This window comes from Phacochoerus africanus, chromosome 1, assembly GCF_016906955.1.
Source record: "Phacochoerus africanus isolate WHEZ1 chromosome 1, ROS_Pafr_v1, whole genome shotgun sequence".
NCBI lineage: Eukaryota > Metazoa > Chordata > Mammalia > Artiodactyla > Suidae > Phacochoerus > Phacochoerus africanus.
The window spans coordinates 95,245,320-95,266,260 of record NC_062544.1 but is presented as its reverse complement, the minus strand read 5'-3'; the positions used below and the strand labels follow the sequence as shown (position 1 = coordinate 95,266,260).

Genomic DNA, 20,941 nt, shown 5'->3' with positions numbered 1-20,941 from the left:
AAAAATTTTTGGCCTATGTGAAGGACAAAAATGAGGCCAGCATGACAGGTAAGATGTTCAGGGAAGATTTCCTGTCCAGACCTTCTATGAATTAGAGAAAATCAGAGAACCAAACAGAAAAATAGCCAAGAGACTTTAACAGGTATTTCACTAAAGAGGCAATCTAAATGACTGATAAACAGGAAAAAAGAGTTCTAAAGGAAGTGCAAACTAAAGCTACAATGAGATACCAAAGCACACTTAACAGCAAGGCCAATGTTAGAAAAACTGACAATGCCAAGTGTTGGCGAGGATATAAACAAACTGGAACTCTCATTCACAGCAGGTTGAGTTGCCAATTAGTATGATCACTGGCAAATTTGCTTTTCCTTACCATTCAATTTGAAGATACTCGCTCCTAGGTATATACATAACATAAATATCTATATCTAATATCTATAGTCACCTTAATAGATATATACAATAACATTCATAGCCAAAATCTGTACACAACTCAAGTATTTATAATCTGCAGAACAGAAAAATGCAATACAGTGTACTCATGCAGTAGCATACCATATGGCAAGAAAAATGAAAACACTCCTATGACACACAACTTGAGTGAATCTCAGAAACATGCTGAAAGAAGCCAGATATAAAATAATCCATATTGTATATAAGTATATATCTATATATGGAGTTTCAAAATGTATATTTCCATATATATATATAGTTTTAAAACAAGCAGAACTAATTTGTGGTATTAAAAATTAGAGTAGTAGTTAGCTTTGAGTCAAGGGGGTACAATGATTGAGGGGGCCAGAGGGGCCATGGGGCTGGCCATATTCTTCTAACATCCTGATAATTATGATATGTAATGAGTGAGGGGAAGAGACTCATCCTTACCATGAATTTTGTTATACAAGTGTATTTATTTGATCTACCTACTAAAGTAATGAAAATAATAACAAAAATAAACAAATGGGACTTAATTAAAAGCTTCTGCACAGCAAAGGAAACCATTTAGAGAGAGGAAAAAAAAAAGACAACCCACACAATGGGAGAAAATCTTTGCAAATGAAGCAACTGACAAGGGATTAATCTCCAAAATAGACAAATATCTCATAGAGTTTTATATTAAAAAATCAAAAAGTGGGCATAAGATCTATATTGACATTTCTCCAAAGAAGACAGATGGGAAAAACACATGAAAAGATGCTCAGCATCATTAATTATTAGAGAAATGCAAACCAAACTACATTGAGGTGTATCACTTTACACCAGTCAGAATGGCCATCATCAAAAAAAGTCTAGAGACAATAAATGCTGGAGAGGCTGTGGAGAAAAGGGAACCGTCCTACACTGTGGGCAAGAATGTAACTTGTTACAACCACTGTGGAAAACAGTATGATGATTCCTCAGAAAACTAAATAGAGAACTATTGTATGATCCTGCAATTTCACTTCTGGGCATATAGCAGGAGAAAACCATAACTCAAAAAGATGCGCAGACCTCTATGTTCATTCGCTGCAGCACTATTTACAACAGCCAAGACACAGAAATGATCTATCGACAGAGGACTGGATAAAGAAGATGTGGCACATAGATACAATGGAATATTATTCCAGTCATTAAAAAATGAAATGATGTCCTTTGCAGCAATATGAATGGACCTAGAGATGATCATACTGAGTGAAGTCAGAGACAAATATCATGATATCATTTATATGTGAAATCTAGTTAAATGATACAAAAGAATTTATTTATAAAAAAGAGAAACAAACTGACAGATTTTGAAATCAATCTTATGGTTCCCATTGAGGGAAGGGCGGAATGGGAAGGGTGAGAATAACACATTACTGTACAGAACAAATGATTAACAAGGACCTGCTTACAGCAAGGTCTATTACTAAAAAGTTAGTAATAACCTCTATGAGGTTCACTTTGCTGTACACCTTAAACTAGTATATGACATTTTAAGTCAACTACACTCCAATAAAAATTTTTAAAGTGTATTTACTTGGTGATAATTTGTGCTATTCATCTATAATTTTTGTATTTTTTGCATATATAGTTCAACAAAGTATATATTTTAAAAATATATTACAGAATAAAGAATATATTTGAGTAAGAAGATGATGTTTTGACCCAGGGAACAAATGGGGCTCTGAGGAAAACTGGACCTATTCCATGTAGGTAGAACAGATAGGACTTACTGCTGAATATTGTATATATGAAATAAGGGAAAAGTAGGGATTAAGACCAACTACTAAATTTTCAGCTTAAGTAACTGGATCAAAGTTGGAGACATTTATATTTCTAGAAAGACAGAATGGTTGATTGCATAAGATGTTATTTAGAATTTCAGTAATGAGGACAGAGAAGTTACCATGGGATTTAAACAGGGAAGTTACTGACCATCTGAGAGCAATGTTAGGTAGTGACTGGTATGAAAACCTGGCTGGAGCATGATGAAGTGTAATTATGAAGTAAAGAAACAAAGAAACAATTTTAGGTAACTCTCCGAGTAGTCAATTTTGTTTTTGAGTTTTTTCCTGTGAATGTGGAGGAGAAAAATGCAAAGAGAAGAGAAGGCTTGAAAGCACTGTGAGATGAGTTAAGTTATGTTCTACATATTATGCAGGTGTTTGAGGAGGAGCCTGGTATAAAAAAAAAGTTAACTTGGCTTACCTAATAATTTTGGCAGAAGATTTGGGTCCAATATAAATCACCTTACCCTCTACCTCCAAAACCAAAAAGCTACTTTCTAGGAATATTCTTTACTATATATGGGTAATTTTTTCCATTTTTTGCTATATTTGGGGGGAGGAGGGGAAGTTCCCATTATTCTATTCATTACTTTTTTGCTTTAACAGGTTTATTGAGATACAACTCACATACCATAAAATTCACCACATCAAGTGTACAATCATTTCTTTTCATGTTGTGGGTTCCCTAATGATGTTCAACTGTTATATGGTATTAGTAACATTCAATATAAAACAAAAAAAGTTTTAGACACAATAAAGATAATTCTCCTCCTAAATGTTTACTTCATCAATTTTAACATAAAAAGTATTTTTTGTAGGAAACAAGATTTCAGAAAAAAACACCAGAGATAAACCATTTCTAATTGTTGATATTCGGGAAAGAACTCACAGTTATCATTCTGAGAACCCGTTATTTTTTGTTGTTGTTTTTAAGTTTAGGAATTGTACCCTCATTCTACATATCTGCTCTTCTGTATGTGTGAGAAAATTAACCTCTACCTTGTCAAACCACTATTTGTTGTCTTTCCAATAGCTGAGGCCAAAAGCATTCTTAAAGAATAGAGGCTTGGTCCATAATCTCCTTTATCTGAGCTCCTGATTCTTGGTGGAAATTATATAGTCATGCCTTTTGGCACCACTACAGATTCGTGGACTCCAACTTCAGGTAACACCTAAGCACATCTTAAAGGCTATTCTTTTTATGCATTCTCCCTTTCCTCTTGCACTCTTTTAGTGGTTATTCTAAACCTTTCAGAATCTCAGACCATCTTCCTCATTCTCAAAAGATAAACTTTCTATCATTTCTCACCTCAATACCTAAAAGCTCATCTAAAACTTCTCTCTCACTTGCTACCTTTTCAGGCCTCAATTCTCTTTTCTTTGTTCTAAAATACTTCCTGAGGGTTTGCTATGAGCCAGACATAATGTTAAAACAAAGACAAGATTCTTCTCAAGTAATGTTAAGTACTATTGTGAGACAAATGTAGAATGTTTTGGAAGCATATAGGGACACCTGAGACTTTGAGGTAGAGGGTGTCAGGCTACTTAGGAGAAGTGATAGCTAAGCCAATCTGACTTCTGTTCTAGACTGAGTTATAGAAAGTGAGTTATGTTCATAAATAGGTAAGAAAATTAAAATATGCAGAAAGAATGCAAAATGAGAGCACTGTTTCATCTTCACGACTTTTTTCAAGTGCACAACTTAAAAGATTTAGTTAGCTTCTAAACTTTACAATTCATTTATCCTTTGTAAATTTATTTTTTATTAAAATATAGTTGATTTACAATATTGTGCTGATTTCTTCTGTACAGTAAAGTGACCCAATCATTCATATATATATATTCCATCATGGTCTAGCCCAAGAGATTGGATATAGTTCCCTGTGCTATACAGTAGGATCTCATTGCTTATCCACTCTAAATGTAAGAGTTTGCATCTACTAACCCCAAACTCCCAGTCTGTCCTACCCTCCTCATCTCCCCCTTGGCAACCACAAGTCTGTTCTCTGCATCCGTGAGTCTGTTTCTATTTTGTAGATTGGTTCATTTGTGCCAATATTTTAGATTCCACATGTAAGTGATATCACATTTATTTGTCTTTCTCTTACTTCACTTAGTATGAGAATCTCTAGTTCCATCCATATTGCTGTAAATGCCATTATTGCATTCTTTTTTATGGCTAAGTAGTATTCCATTGTATATATGTGCATCTTCTTAATCCAGTCACCTGTCAATGGACATCTGGATTATCTACATGCCTTTGCTATAAAGAATAGCGCTGCAATGAACATAGGGGTGCATTATATTTTTGAATTATAGTTTGGTCTGGATATATAACAAGGAGTGGGAATGCTGGATCATATGGTAATTCTATTTTTAGTTTTCTGAGGAAACTCTATGCTGTTTTCCACAGTGGTTGTAAAAATTTACATTCCTACCAACAGTGTAGAAGGGTTCCCTTTTCTCCATTCTCCAAAATTTGTTATTCATAGACTTATTAATGATGACCATTCTGAATGGTGTGAACTGGTAGCTCAGTGTAGTTTTGAGTTGTAATTCTCTAACAATTAGAGATGTTGAGCATTTTTTCATGTGCCTACTGGCCATTAGTATGTCTTTTTTTGAGAAAGACAAATGTCTTCTACACATTTTTCAATTGGGTTTTTGTTGTTGTTGAGTTGTGTAAGTTATTTGTACATTTTGGAGATCAAATCAGTTGCATCATTTGCAACTATTTTCTCCCACTCCATAGGTCGTCTTTTTGTCTCTCTTATGGTTTCCTTTGCTATGCAAACCTTATTAGTTTGACTAGGTCCCCTTTGTTTTTGTTTTTATTTCTATTGCTTTGGGAGGCTGACCTAAGAAAACATTTGTATGCTTTATGTCACAGAATGTTTTGCATGTTTTCTTCTAGGAGTTTTATGGTGTCAGGCCTTTGTGTAAGTATTTAAGCCATCTTTATTTTTGTGCACATGGGAGGGTGTATTCCAGTTTCATTGATTTACAGGCAGCTGTCCAGTTTTCCTAGGACCACTTGCTGAAGAGACTTTTTCCCGTTTTATTTTCTTGCCTGTTTTGTCAAAGATTAACTGACTTTGGGGTTTATTTCTGGGCTCTCTATTCTGTTCCACTGAACTGTATGTCTGTTTTTGTATCAGTACACACTCTCTTGATTATTGTGGCTTTGTAATATTGTCTGAGGTCTGAAAGTTATGCCTACTGTTTATTTTCCTCAGGACTGCTTTGACAATTCTAGGTCTTTCGTGGTTCCATATAAATTTTTGGATAATTTGTTCTAGTTCTGTGAAGAATGTCATGGGTAATTTGACAGGGATCACATCAAATCTGTAGATTACTTTGGTCAATATAGCCATTTTAACAATATTAATTTTTCCAATCCAGGAGCATGGAATATCTTCCATTTCTTTTTCCTCTTTAATTTCATTAATGATTTATAGTTCTCAATATATGTCTTTCACCTCCATGGTCAGGATCATTCCTAGATTTTTTTTCAGCAGGGTACAATTTTAAAAGGTATTTTGTTTCTTTTCCAATATTTCATTGTTAGTATACAACAATGCAACTAATTTATGAATGTTAACATTATATTCTGCTATGCTGATGCATTTATCAGATTGAGTAGTTTTTGTGTGAAGTCCTGAGGGTTTTCTATATATGGTATCATGTCATCTGCATAGAGTGACAATTTTACCTCTTCTCTTCCAATTTGGATATCTTTTATTTCTTTTGCTTGTCTGATTGCTGTGGCTAGGACTTCCAATACCATGTTGAATAAAAGTGGTGAGAGTGGGCATACTTGTCATGTTCCAGATATTAGTGGGCTTTCAGCTTTTCTCCATCAGGTAATACATTGGCTGTGGGTTTGTCATAAATGGCTTTTATGATGTTGCGATATGTTCCCTCTATGCCCACTTTGGTAAGTTTTTTTTTTATCATGCATGGATGCTGGATTTTGTCAAATGCTTTTTCTCCATCTATTGAGATGGTCATGTGATTTTTGACTTTTGTTAATCTGGTGTATTGCATTGATTGATTTGCATATGTTGAACCATCCCTATGAACTTAGGATGAACCCCACTTGCTTATGGTGTATGATCTTATTTATGTGTTACTGGATTCAGTTGACTAAAATTTTGTTAAGAATTTTTGCACCTATACTCATGAAAGATATTGGCCTATAATTTTTTTTTTTTTTTGGTAGTATCTTTGTCTGGTTTTGGTATTAAGGTGATGGTGGCTCCCGAGAATGTTTCTGGGAGTGTTCCTTAATCCTTTGGATATGTTTAGGAAGGATTGTTGTAAGTTCTTCAGATGTTTGATAGAATTCTGGTCCTGTTGTTTGTAGGTAGTTTTATTTTTTTTATTACATATTCAATTTCATTTATAGTGACCAGTCTGTTCAAATGTTCAAATGATCTATTTCTTCTTTTAAAGATTTTTTTTATGTTTATTTTTATGGCTGTACCCACAGCATATGGAAGATTCTGGGCCAGGGACTGAACCCAAGCCACAGCAGTGGCAATGCTGGATACTTTAACCACTGCCATCAGGCTGGGCATTGAACCTACATCTCCTTAGTGACCCAAGCCACTGTAATTGGACTCTATCCACTGTGCCACCATAGGAACTCCTGATCTATTTTTTCTTTTGCTTTTTGCTTTTTAAGACCACACCTGCAGCATATGGAAGTTCCCTGGCTAGGGGTCGAGTCAGAGCTACAGCTGCTGGCCTACACCACAGCAACATGGGAGCCAGGCCACATCTGCATTTGTTGTTGAGTTTTATGAGTTGTTTGTATATTTTGAAGATTAAATCTTTGTTGGTTGAATCATTTGCAAAGATTTTATCCCATTCTATGGGTTGTTTTTTTTGTTAATGGTGCAGAAACTTTTAAATGTAATTAGGTCCCATTGGTTAATTTTTGTCTTTACTGTCATTATTCTAGGAGGTGGGTCAAGCAAGATGTCAAAGAGAGTTCTGCCTATGTTTTCCTCTAGGAGTTTTATAGTATCTGGCCTTACATTTAGGTCTTTAATCCTTTTTATTTTTGTGTATGCTGTTAGAAAACGTTCTAATTTCATTCTCTTACATGCGGTTGTCCAGTTTTCCCAGCAACATTTATTGAAGAGACTATCTTTGGAAAGGTTCATTGGTGCTGTATATTAGATTCCAGATATAAGTGATATCATATGGTATTTGTCTTTCTCTTTCTGACTTACTTCACTCACTATGAGAGTCTCTAGTTCCATGTTGCTGCAAATGGCATTTTGTTCTTTTTTATGGGCTGAGTAGTATTCCATTGTGTATATATACCACATCTTCCTAATCCTGGTCACATATGATGGAGCATGATAATGCGAAAAAAAATAATGTATACGTGTATGTGTAACTGGGTCACCATGCTGTACAGTAGGAAAAAAACTGTATTGGGGAAATAACAAAAAGAAAAAAGAAAAAGAGACTATCTTTCTTCCACTGTATGTTCTTGCCCACTTTGTCATAGACAAGTTGACCATAGGTACTTGGGTTTATTTCTGGGCTTTCTATCCTGTTCCATTGATCTATTTTTCTGTTTTTGTGCCAGTACCATATTTTTTTTTGATAACTTTAGCTTTGTAGTATTGTCTGAAGTCAGGAAGCTTGATTCCTCCATTTTTGTTTTTCTTTTTCACTACTCTTTTGGCTATTCAGAGTCTCTTGTGTTTCCATAAAAATTTCATTTTTTAAAAAATTTTTTAAAATTTCTTTTGCTTTTTAGGGCCATACCGTGGCATATGGAGGTATGGAGGTTCCCAGGCTAGCAGTCAAATCAGAGCTGTAGCTGCTGGCCTACGCCACAGCCACAGTAACGCAGGATCAGAGCCGCATCTGTGACCTACACCACAGCTCAGGGCAATGCCAGATCCTTAACCCACTGATCGAGGCCAGGGATCGAAACCACAACCTCATGGTTCCTAGTCAGATTTACTTCTGCTGAGCCATGACAGGAACTCCCATACACATTTTAAAATATTTTGTTCTAGATCTGTGAGGAATGTCCCTGGTAACTTGATAGGGATTGCAGTGAATCTGTAGATTGCCTTAGGTAGGCTTAGGGACTGCTCTCTGTCGCTGTAGGGACAGGTGCCACCATTCTGCCATCAATCCCTTTGCTTGGCCACTCTAGGGATCTCTAAAGCCCCAAGGTTTGGGGCCTTCTCCCCAACTGTTGCTAAAAGGATCTCTCTGTAGCTGCAGGATGTGTAGTTCTGGTGGTCCCTCCCCTTACCTGGCTGCTGTTAAGAGTGCTCTCTATAGCCACTGTAGATTGGAATATGGATTAATGGGCCTCCCACAGTTCCCTTGGTGTGGAATAAGTGCTACTGATATGGGCCTTCACAGGGCCACTGGCAGGGGCCCTGTAGCTTGATGCTTTTCTCCAATCAGGCAGCCCACAGACCCTGCAGCTTGTGCTTTTCTCCAACCAGGCAGCCCACAGCTCTGGCATGGAGTGTGCACTGGCAGCCCTCTTTTGGCTCTTTTTTGGCACAGATCAGGCACTGCTAGCATAAGCCCCTGCAGGACTACCGGGCAGAGCCATGGGGCTTGTGCTTTTCCTGGTTGGGCAGTTTACAGATCCTGCAGGGAGCAGGTGCTAGTTGACCTCCTCCTAGCTCTTTTGCAACCAGCCACTGCTAGTGCAAGCCCATGCAGGGCTGCTGGACAGAGTCACAGTGCTTGTGTTTTCCCTGGTCAAGTAGATTACTGCTCTGGTGGGGAACGGCGCCATTGCCAGCAGTGACTCTTCTGGTGCAAGTTGGGCACTACTAGTGTGGGGGACCACCAGCTTGTGTTACTCCTCCAGGTGGTTACTTATTCCTCTAGGCAGTTACTCCACCTGCTCCAAGAACTTTGTAGCCCTAAGGGCAGGTTGGCTTCTCAGCTGTTGCTAGGCAGCCACTGCTGCCAAGTGTCTCCCAGAGCTGAAGCAGACAGTGTTGTGCAGCTTGAGAAAGTACACACAGGGTAAAAGGCTGTAGTGGTGGATCCCACCCCTTCCTTCCAGAACCCCCAAACAATGGGGTCTAGCCCCTAAATCCAACCGGGTTGCTGCTACTTACATGCCCTCAATTGTGGAGGCCCTATACTCTAGTCCCTCCAAGCTGTTTCTGCTCTGCACTGCCAACCCCAGTTTTTTACCACATAGCCAGCCCCATTTCCCTCTTTGTGTCTGATCCAGTGTTTTAGTTCCCAACACCTGTTGGCACTCACATACAGTTGCCCATAGCACTGACCATTTATAGAGGATTGGTTCCATTTTAACTGCTTCATACAGATTGTCCAGAGTTCCTCCTCTATTTTGGCTGATCTCTCTGGTGGGGGAACTTCCCAGGGTGCGGCTTTTCCTTTTTCCAGATCCCTCGTGGGGTGCAGATTCCCTCTCCTCTCACTTCCTTTAGCTTCTTTTTCTTCTCCTCTGTCCCATCTGGTTTTGTGAAGTTTTTCTTGCTCTATAATAATCCTGAGGTCTTTCGTCAGTTTTTAGCAAATTTTATGTGCAAATACTTCCAAATGTAGATGTATTTTCAATGTATTTGGGGAACTAGGTGAGCCCCAGGTCCTACTACTCCACCATCTTCCCTCCTGTTCATAATTTATCTTTATCATTCAGGGAGTAGTTTAAGCAGATACTGTTGGATAACTTCTAGATTAATAAATGTTCCAAGATACTTAATAGTTTCTGTTCCTTTTCTGTTTTAAAATTGAGGATAACTGATGAATTTCATTTGAAATAAAAAATCAAAGTAGAATGGAAAGAAACAGCTTATCAGAATATTTAAAGGCTGGCAAGCAAATTCTTTAGCTTTAAGTTTTTTCAAGGGAAAGTTAACAAATAATTATAAATATGATAAACTGTACTAAATGCCAACTTCAAACCTTAGTAATCAGTTTATATGCTTTACGTCTATATTGGATGGCCCCAAGTAGTCCAGTATTTTGTATCATTCAGTGTATTCAGACTTGTGAGAATAAAAAATAGATCCAACAATAATTAAGAATATTATTCAGACTATCAATACCATAGTGCTATAAAAATATTAGAATTTTATCAGTAGGTTGAATAAGGAGACTATTCATTTCAGACCAGCTTAGTTATTTTTCCCTTCATGTGCCCATTCTGAATTTACCTTTATCTAAGCTATATTGTCATGAAAGTCACAGTTGATTTGTTTAAAGATAAAATTTTATTCCACTAATGTTTCTGAAGAACAACTTTCAATTAAGTTGACTACCTTCTTTAACATACAAGACATGGAAATAGAGTCTCAGGCTAATCTAATTAGAGAGTTCAACTTGTCATTCAAAATAATTTATACATTATCAGTTATTTTCCTCATTATAGAAATGTGTCATAATTCTAATAAAAAGGATATGATATTTTTCACTCTGGGTTCTAGTAAGTTACTATATAATTAATGTTTCAAAAGTCACTACACAAATATTAAGAAAGGAATCTACCATTAAAGAGTTTTAAAAAGAGAATGTGAAAATGGAATTAATTTAAAACTGCGTAACGCTAAAACTAATCTTCTACATATGACAACTAAATGTGCTAAGTAAGCATGACACACTGAGAACAGGAATAAACTGGAATTCTTACCCTGAAAAGAAATAAACTAAGGATTTCTCTCAGTTCGTCTAATTTTCAATTTCTTTGGAAAGGGTCCTCCCCTCTTTAATCCTGAAAGTCTCGACCTGTCTTTCTGTATGATGAGATGGGGAAGACAAGGAAGCAAATTAGTTTCATAAAAGTTTTCAAAATATGTCACATTCATCCTCCACCTTTTATTTAGGACCTTCAGAGTGTCATCATGATCTTTCTGGGAAGGTTGATTCCTATCTACACTGTGGACTCTTCTCCAGTATATTCTGTACTGAAGCTTCCTGGGCTCCATTTTATTTCACATAGGTTCATACCTAGCTTCCCTCAAAATATTTCTTGAAATCCTTTGTCTTCTATGATTCCTCAACCTTTCTTTTTATGTTATGTGATTATTTTTTCACTATTTAATTTTATTGGAAGGAAAAGACATAAATCTGTAACCTCAGAATTTGACAATCTGCTTTAACAATATATTTTGACTATTTCCTCGTATCACTGAATGCCCATACTATTTAAGCATAGGCATGATTTCAGTTGTGAAATTATATTCTTTACCTACTCACCAGTTATGTATTAAGACAGTTCTAAAAGAAATTCAAAGTAAAGATCACAATATCTGTCCAATATTGGAATCTCTAGATGATTATTTGAAAAATTTTATTAGTGATTGATTTAGAGACAATTAGTTACCTATATTTTCTTTTATTACCTGTGCTTTTGGTGTCACATCCAAGAAACTGACAAGTCTAATGTCATGAAGTCCTCCCCCTGTTTTCCTTCCAAGAGTGTTATAGATTTAGCTCTTCTATTTAGGTCTTCGATCCATCTTGAATCAATTTTTATGATGTGAAGTAAAAGTCCAATGTCATTGTTTTTAATATGGATATTCAGTTTCCCCACACCATTTGTTGAAAAGACTGCCCTTTCCCGATTGAATGGTCTTGGCTCACTTAACTGAAAAATATTTGATGACATATCTGAGGATTTTTTTGTGTGTGCTCTATATCCTATTCCATTGGTCTATATTTATGACTTTATGCCAGGTCCATAACGTTTTGATTTTGAAGTTCTGTAATGTTTTAAGGTCAGCAAATGGGAAGCCTCCAACTTTGTTCTTCTTTCTCAAGATGGTTTGGGCTATTTAAAGTCTCTATTAATATTAATTCCATATTGCTTTTGTTTTTGGCCACCACGTGGTACATGGAGTTCTTGGGCCAGCCAGGGATCAGATCTGAGCCCTGGTTCCAACTTAAACCACAGTTGTGGCAATCCAGAATTCCTAATCTACTGTGCCACTCTGGGGATCGAACCTGTGTCCTAGCACTGTAGAGATGTCGCTGATTGCATTGCACCACAGTGAGAACTACCCTATATTAATTTTAAGATGGATATTTTCTATTTTGTTTTTATTTGTAATAGCCATCCTAATGATGTAATGTTACTAATTTTATTCCAATCATCTATTTCCTTAATGTATTTTTTTATCCTATCAGTTAGTGAGAGAGGCATATTAAAAATCTTTCAGTTTTGTGGGTTTTTCTCTACTTCTGTCTAGTTTTGCTTCATACAGTCTGAACCTGATATCTATTATCTGAAGATACAGTATCTCCTTCTTTTTTTTTTTTTTTTTTGCCACACCTGCAACATATGGAAATTCCTGGGCCAGGGATCAAATCCAAGCCACAGCTGTGACCTATACCACAGGTGCAGCAAAACCAAATAGTATCTTTTAAATATGATATCACTTTAGGACAAATAATTCTCAAAATATTGTAGAAGAATTTTTCTGGAGTTCCTCAATTCTCTGAGAATTTTAAAATTTATTTTTAAAAAGTCAGTGATAATCTAAAAAAGTATATATTCTAAAATCATAATCACCTAAAAAAGAAAAAAATAATGCCATTTGCAGCACTGGAGATTCTCATACTAAGTAGTCAGAAAGAGAAAGACAAACACCATATATCACTTATATGTGGAATCTAAAATAAGGCACAGATGAACCTATCTACAGAACGGAAACAGACTCACAGACATGGAGAGCAATGGAGAGCAGATTTGCGGTTGCCAAGGCGGAGGGGGAGGGAGTGGGATGGACTGGGAGTTTGGGATTAACAAATGCAAACTGCTACATTCAGAATGGATAAGCAATGGCATCTTGCCATATAGCACATAGAACTATATCCAATCATTTGTGACAGAATGTGATAGAAGATAATATGAGAAGAAGAATGTTTATGTGTGTACAGCTGGATCATTTTGCTGTATGGCAGAAACTGACAGAACACTGTAAATCAGCTATAGTAAAAAAATAAAATCATAATCAGGGTCAACTGAATGAAAATTTTATAAAGGAATAAAGATACCCAATTTTGATACCTGAGCTGGCAATGTTTAAAAAAGTTGGTGGTAAAATAAGCTGGGCTAGATTAAGAATGGACTTTTAAAACATGCTAAGGAGTCACTTCAGGAATTTAAGAGGAAAAATGTAATGGTAAGATTAACATTCTTAAATGATCATTTAGCTATCCATGTAAAGAATGAGGTGGAAGCCAAAAAAAAGGGGGGGGGGGGAGCTAATTAAATGAAACTATTATAATAGAAAAATAAAAAACTGTGGCACAGCAGAGGCCATATAATAGATCCAAAAGATAGCTAAAGGATAAAATCTACAAAACTAGGTGAACAGACTGGCTATGGGAGGAGAGGGAGGGGTGGTTAGTAAAGCCAAAAGGCAATTATATAAAACGATTGTCAGGAGAACATAATTAATAAAATACCAGTGAATTTTTTAAAAAACACATCTTTTTATCTTTGGACTTTTAAGTATCAATTGACTATTCATAGACAATTGAAAAATTTACACTAGGAAATTTTATCTTTATTTTTGTAACTATTATAAAATCAATGATTTCATTTTTATATCATGTGAGTTGTGCAGTGGTTTTAAAATTTTTCCCTCTCTTTTGCTACATAATCTATTTGAAAAATCTAGTTTAATTTCTTTCTATAGATCTTAAGTTTAATGTCATTCTTTCATTGCTGTTTATTTGGCAGCTTTATAAAATATCTTTCCTCTGAAAAGCTGACTTTATATTCTTGGTTTTTATAGTGCATATGTCAAAGTTTTAAAACAATTATTTCTCCCTCTCTTCCCATTTTAAACAGGGGAATAAAGTTTATTTTCTTTTTGGACACATATACAAACTGTCATGAAAAAATTAATGGGAAGGAATCTGTCACACTAAATTTCACATAGGTCTTATTTATTGATTTCTCTGTGATACATTTTACCTCATACATTTAAAAGCTATTTTCCCTGTTTTAACTCAGTGCCTAAAATAATGACACATGGTAGTTGCTGAATAAATATTAAAGTATTGAATAAATTAATGAACTCATACCTCAAACAGTTAAGAGTATCAAGCCTTAGAGAAGGGTTACTCTTCCTTCATTTAATAAGTAGTTCAGGATTCCCCTTACTGGATCTTTTTTCCTTCTCTATACAATCTACCAACCACATCCTGATTTCTCTGCTGCTATTCTCCTGTTAGCTCGTCTGATATTCTCCTTACTCCTCACATCAAAGGCTAAGACTACTAAATTTTTTTTCACCTACATATGTTTCCAAAAGAAAGTTACTGCATTTACTTACCATGCATACAATTATGTCACTCATGTTTATTTTTTAAAAAGTGAAAGCTGTCAAAAGCTAATTCCTACTGACTGCAAAGCATTTCAAATCAAAAAGTTATTATAAAGCGCAAACTGTATGTACCAGACAAGGCTAGCTTCTAGAGATAGTAGTATATAACTCTTTTATAAATGGAATGTAAAAGTCATAAAGATTTGCTATCTACTATCAATCCATCCACTTGAAAAGCACATGAACAAAATCTCCTTCCATAGTTAGGACACTGATATTCCTTTTCTCCTTGAATTCATATTTTTATCTCACTTCCCCCACATAAGTTTATTCAAACATATTTTAGTGCTTGAAAATACTTTAAATTGGTCAATATATCACATTTTTCTACATTGAAAGTATATTTTAAAACTCTTGAGAATATTTTAAAACTTGTCCTCAGGATTGTGTTATTAAATTATAAGAGTGCTACTGATCAAATAAGAAACATATTACCAACTATGTGAGGATGTGGGTTTGATCCCTGGCCTCACTCAGTGGGTTAAGGACCTGGCATTGCCGCAAGCTACAATGTAGCTCACAGACACAGCTCAGATCCTGTTGCTGTAGCTGTGGCACTGGCCAGCAGCAGCATTCTCCAATTCTACCCCTAGCCTAAGAACAAAATATGCCACAGGTGTGCCTGTAAAAAGGAAAAAAAAAAAAAAAAAGAAAGGACCCTGCTATTTCAGCTTAAAGGTTTTAACATCTTCTGTTCTGTGACACGTAAGAGCCACACCTACACAGTGCTCACAGAACACAGGGCAGACACGGAAAACATGATGCCTAGGAATGTATGATTTTAATCAAATCAAATTAATATACAATTTAAATCTCTAACCCAAAATTCACTTTACAAATGTCCCTCAAAAGGTACATTTCCTTTCCTCTAACAGTATATATTTGTCACAGCTTTGAAATACATAGCTCCCATTTAAAACCCTTTTTCATTGTTTTAACATACTGATTAAACAAAAATAAGATTTGAAGCAGTCTTAAAAATTCAGATGGCCTAAAAATAAGAGAAGCAGACTGAGCCAGTTAGGAATTGTGCCAGGGCCTTCATTCTTTGCTTAGATATTGTTTTGAAGTCCAACCTACCCCAGTGAAAAAGGAAAGTGCAGCCAGTCCTCAACTCTGTTCTTTGCCAGCAGCTCTTGACAGCAAACATCAGGACCCTGGTGATTGGAGGAGGTGGGAAAAGGTGGGGAAAAAGATCTCTTGTGATATCCATCATTTGTTTACCACAGCTTGTAAACAGGACATCCTAAAAAAGTGCCTTGTGTCAAGAGTGTTGCACTCACTCCAAAATGGCCATTTTGTAACAAGTACATATATTTTAAAGGTGTGAATTGTTTTTAAAATTTCAGACTGCATTTATACTTACAGAAGATGTAATAATGAAAAACATTGTCCTAAACCTGGCCTGGTATAAATTTTTTTTTTTTTTTGGATGACTGTAACTCACAACTCCCTCCTGGGATGAACTGAAGATTCCTGGGGTAGGGGTTGGGGGATACCTAAGCAAGCTTCCAATAAACTTTAATGGAATTAGGACATACTCTGGGAAACCATCCACTCAACTAAGCTGCTATTAGTTAAGAATCCAATGATCCCTAAATTCTCTTTTCTGTTATCTAGTTTAATGATGATTATCTAATCATTTTCTTTTCCTGTAAAATGCCCCAAGACTGTGTCTTTTACTTGACTTATCAGAGGTCTTTTTCTTGGCAGCAATATTGTAATAAAACTTATAATATATGCTTATAACTAAACTGTGCCAGGTTTTCTTTAATAATGTCTTTCCTAAAGTTAATTAAAGCAGATCCATAAATGGATAGAAAGTGACCATGTCCAGCTTAATTTAATGAATACTTGGATTATATTTTGATACAGTCTAGCAGGGGGTACCACTCTCCCCCTACCCCTTCCACACACACACCCACCCATGCAAAAAAAAAAAAAAAAAGATGTTTCCCTTGACTAAACTGATAGCCGTATGCATTCTAAACAAAAACAAAAACACTTTTTCCATAATTATAATAGGGAGGTGTGTATATTAAAAATAGACTCATCAGATAAACTAAAATACTTAGCTAAGTCATCTTATTTACTCAGAAAAGACAAAATCAGCTTCCTTTCTTTTTAACAAGTCTCGAATTATTCTAAATTGTAAATGATGAAGCAACAGAAAAACTTCAAGATACACAAATCAGAAACCAGATTACTATACTTTTGATAGTTTGGGGTGCCTAACCAATTTTTCTAACATTCTTCAACAACTACTAGCTAAAACACACGACTTGGTGGTTTGGTTTTCCTTTGTAAAGCTCATTACCCAGGCAACAGAAAAGGGATGATTTTTGTAAAAATTATTAAAAAGCCTGCTCTTAGGTCCAGCCTGATAAACTGGAGTTAACAGATCTTTCTAAATGATTCCTTTATTACAGATTTTTAAAACTTTTTGTCGGGCTGCACCCACAGCATATAGAATTTCCCAGGCTGGGGGTCAAATCTGAGCTGTAGCTGCCGAAAACGCCTTTTCCTTAACCGACTGAGCAAGGTCAGGGATCTAATAAAACATTTTTAAAGATTTTTTCTTTTTTTTTTTTTGTCTTTTTTGCCATTTCCCGCGGCATATGGAGGTTCCCAGGATAGGGGTCCAATTGGACCTGCAGCCGCCTGCCTACGCCAGAACCACAGCAACGCGGGATCCGACCCGTGTCTGCAACCTACACCACAGCTCATGGCAACACCGGATCCTTAACCCACTGAGCAAGGCCAGGGATCGGATCTGTAACCTCATGGTTTCTGGTCGGATTCGCTAACCACTGAGCCACTACGGGAACTCCTCTAATAAAACATTTTTTAAATGTCAAGTTAACTTTAAGTTATAATCATTGCTCATAACAACTGTGAATTTTCACTTAAATCTAAAGCAAAAAGAGAGGCTTAACAATAAGAGAAATCTATGTTAAAGTAAACCCTATAGCCAAATCCATCTTTGATGAGCTGATGAATTAAAAACACGCTTCCAAATACCGACTCCAACGCTATTTAAACCCTCAGTTTACAAGTATTACTAAAGGGGTGGAGAGGAGGCGACCTGATTGCTAATCGGCAGTTGGTAAGGATAAATGCCCTATAATGAGCGTTTTCTCGGTTATCCTCTTAACCAGAAACATGCCCAGAGTTTAATGGGTTCCACCCGGCTGCTGCGACTCCCAAGGAGGACAACGGACAACAACGAATTCACCTCCTGACTCCACAACTCGGGATGGCCCACCTTCTAGAAACAACCAAGGGTGGGAGAAACTGGTTCAGCCGGGTTGAACTTTCAGATCCCAAAGCTCTGCCCTCAGGTCAGCAGATTTCACTTTTTCAGAAACAGAGGTGTGCTAAATAACTACGGGGCCTAGAGTTACAACTACCCCATCCCCCCAAAAAACAGAGGCAGGCGTTTACCACCCCTCAGCAAGCGCTCAGCGTCATGGGTTCCCCAGTTCCTCCTCCAAGGCGCTGGGAACCTGCATGAGCGCAACCAAGAGGAGCCAACACGCGCCACAACACTTGGGAACCCCCAAGCGGACGCCAGTAAAAAAAGACACCACTGAAGAAAGACACCGGTCCAACCGCCACCCAGGCGGTTGACGTCTTACCCACTCCGCCTCTGCTCCCGCCTCTCGCGTCGCCGCGGCCCCGCCCGTCCCACCGCGGAGGCTCACGGGAAGCATAGTACGCTGCGGCCCCTCCCCGCCGCGGAGGCTTACGGGACAAGTACGCAACGCCCACCTTCTCCCTCCTCACCCCACCCGCAACCCCCCGTACGGGCTTCGCAGATTGTCGCCCCACTCCCTCGGGCCTGACTTCCGGTTTGCTCTAGCGTCCCCGGCGCCTAGGTGCGGACCACGGGAACCCCTTCTTCCGGCCGTGAGCCAATCGTCCTTCTGTTCAGCTGTCCAGCGGCGCTCCCCCTTCGCGGCCCTGCCGGGTGCGGGCTCTGACTGGCCTGCTCCGGCGGGCCGGAGCCCCGCGCGCGTGCGTGTTGCTGGGTAACGGGCCTTCTCTGGTGGCCGCTGGGCCCTCGGCCTCGCCTAGCTGTCCTTCCAGAACTTCCGACGTTGGCGCTGCTGAGGCAAGAGAAATGGGAGTCCTTCCGCGGCATCCCCGGAGCGGCTGCCTTCGCTGGGGAAGCGGCGGTGTCTTCGAGGAAACCGGAAGCCCGCGGTGACCCCTGGCGACCCGGTTTGTTTTCGATCCATTTCCAAACACTGGGGAATCGTAACTCGGCGGCCCTAGGGGCGGCCCCAAGGAGCCCGGCCTCGCGGTGAGTGACTGGCTTTGGCTGGGCCTGGGGTACTGGCAGAGACGGGACCATCTCCGAGGCCGATTCCGGTCCGAAGAGATACGTCATTTTCTCGCAGACCTTTGGCTAGGGAGCGGCCCTCCTGGCATCCCCTACCCCTTCACCTCGCGCTGGAGCCGTGCCAGGCCCCACTTGGTCTTCAGTTCTACCTAGTACTTATTTTCCTTCCGGACTCTGGTGTACTGGGCTGCCTTCAGTTTTACTTCATTCATTGGGACTCCATTTAAATCGGAAACGAAAGAGGGAAGTGTGTCTAGGACGGTACTGCCTTGGGTAATGTAATCACCCACCTTGTACATTATCGAGGGTTCACAGCAGGTAGTTGTTTTTCCGTTATCTAACCGATGTATTCCCTATGGTTTCGATCATTTGTTGAGTGGCTACTCCGTGCCGGGGAGGAGGAGTCCTTCCTCCCTACAAACAAGGAACTCAAATATTGGAATGTGAGAGAAAATGCAATAACTGTAACACAGATGAAAACATGGCTCCAGGATGTATTGGAGATTTGCTGAGATGATCAAGGACAGTGACATACCAGGATTGAAATTGACCCAAGCCTCTTAAACATAGAAGACGCTTGCTTTTTTACTTTTGAAATTGTAAATTGGATTGAGCAAGATCTCAAGGCATAATTTAAATTCTTCTTGTCTAAACTTGCCATATCTCATTTACTCACCTGTTGTGATCACTCCTTACATTGCCTGTAAGTTAGGAATGGTGCATCCTTCAAAGGATTGTTAAATTTTAATGCCATCTTGTAAAATGAGAAGTTGTAAACAAATGTAAGGTTTTAATATTAAAGAGACGTTGTAGTGAAATGGGAAATGCGCTGGATTAAGTCAGAACATTAACTCAGAATCTGAGTGCTGAATTTTCCACTTATTCACTTGACACTGAATAAGAGATCAAATCTCTTCCTGTTCTTTATCTCTAAAATTGGAATGCTTCCTCTCCAAAACAGCAGAGCATAGTTTCCAAGAGTTCCCTGACTCTAGAGTCAGCTAGCCGTTTTTTTCATGATTGGTTCTCACTGTTTTAATTGCTCTGTGATGTGTGGAACTTCTTACTCACTTTGTAGATTTTACATAGATTTAATGAATAATTGTGAAGAATAAGTGAGATAGTTTCCCTAATAGTAAAAACGCGCTGCCTGATATACCAACACAGAACATTGTCATGATTATTAAATAAAATGATGTGTTGAAGTACTTTATCGTCCTTGAAGTAGGATAAAACCCATGTAACTTTTTTTTATTTCCTTTTGGTATGTATATTCTGGATTAAAGTCTAGTTGTTTTATCACTGTTACAGAATAATTAATGCTAGTAGTAGTAACATTGTGTAAAGATGCCCAATTGCATTGAGATGTATTACTATACAAAAGGAATGAAAAGAAGTAATGGCTCTTCATACCTATGCTAACCCAGAAAGAGTGTTATGATTTCTTGGCCATACAAAGTGATAACAAGACAGTAAGATAACTCAGTGAAGATTGTAAAAATGAAAGTGGGATTTTTCATAGTGTGTATCTGATACTGAGTACATCTTGGGGCGCTAACTGAATTATATATTGGGTATGATTCCACTCCCTCCCCCCCCCCCTCCGCCAGGAGTGCTTTGGCTCTTTGAGGTATTTTTGTATTTCCATACAAATTCAAAAATTTTTGCTCTTATGTCTGTGAAGAATGCCATTGGTTATTTGATAGGAATTGCATTAATCTGTAGATTGCATTGGGTAGTATAGTCATTTTGGCATTATTGATTCTTCCAGTCCAAGAGCATGGTGTATCTTTCCATCTGTTTGTGTCGTATTTGATTTCTTTCATCAGTGTCTCATAGTTTGTGAAATACAGGCCTTTTGCCTCATTAGCTAGGATTATACGTAGATATTTTATTCTTTTTGATGGGATGGTAAATGGGATTGTTTCCTTAATTTCTCTTTCTGTATTATAGCAATGCAACAGATTTCTCTGTATTAA

The 20,941-nt window shown here is 37.9% G+C and overlaps 2 protein-coding genes across 4 annotated transcripts in view; one reads left to right on the top strand and one right to left on the bottom strand.

Annotated features, from left to right (window-relative positions):
• Positions 1 to 18,311, bottom strand: part of ZCWPW2 (zinc finger CW-type and PWWP domain containing 2) — a 139,855-nt gene extending 121,544 nt beyond the window's left edge. Inside the window, exons 1-2 of one of the 2 annotated variants that reach the window (XM_047769343.1) lie at positions 18,256 to 18,311; positions 15,698 to 15,774 (exon numbers count right to left, since the gene is read on the bottom strand). In XM_047769343.1, the coding sequence (XP_047625299.1) occupies positions 15,698 to 15,767 (70 nt within the window). In that variant the 5' untranslated portion in view covers positions 15,768 to 15,774; positions 18,256 to 18,311. Of the gene's footprint in view, positions 1 to 15,697; positions 16,549 to 18,255 lie in introns of those variants that run through there. The other variant, XM_047769339.1, reaches the window with a different exon arrangement.
• Positions 18,312 to 18,787: 476 nt separating this feature from the next.
• The window catches only part of AZI2 (5-azacytidine induced 2), a 28,053-nt gene continuing 25,899 nt past the window's right edge, over positions 18,788 to 20,941 (top strand). The window contains exon 1 of one of the 2 annotated variants that reach the window (XM_047769316.1): positions 18,788 to 18,923. The gene's annotated coding sequence lies outside the window, so the exon portion shown is untranslated. Of the gene's footprint in view, positions 18,924 to 19,524; positions 19,666 to 20,941 lie in introns of those variants that run through there. The other variant, XM_047769312.1, reaches the window with a different exon arrangement.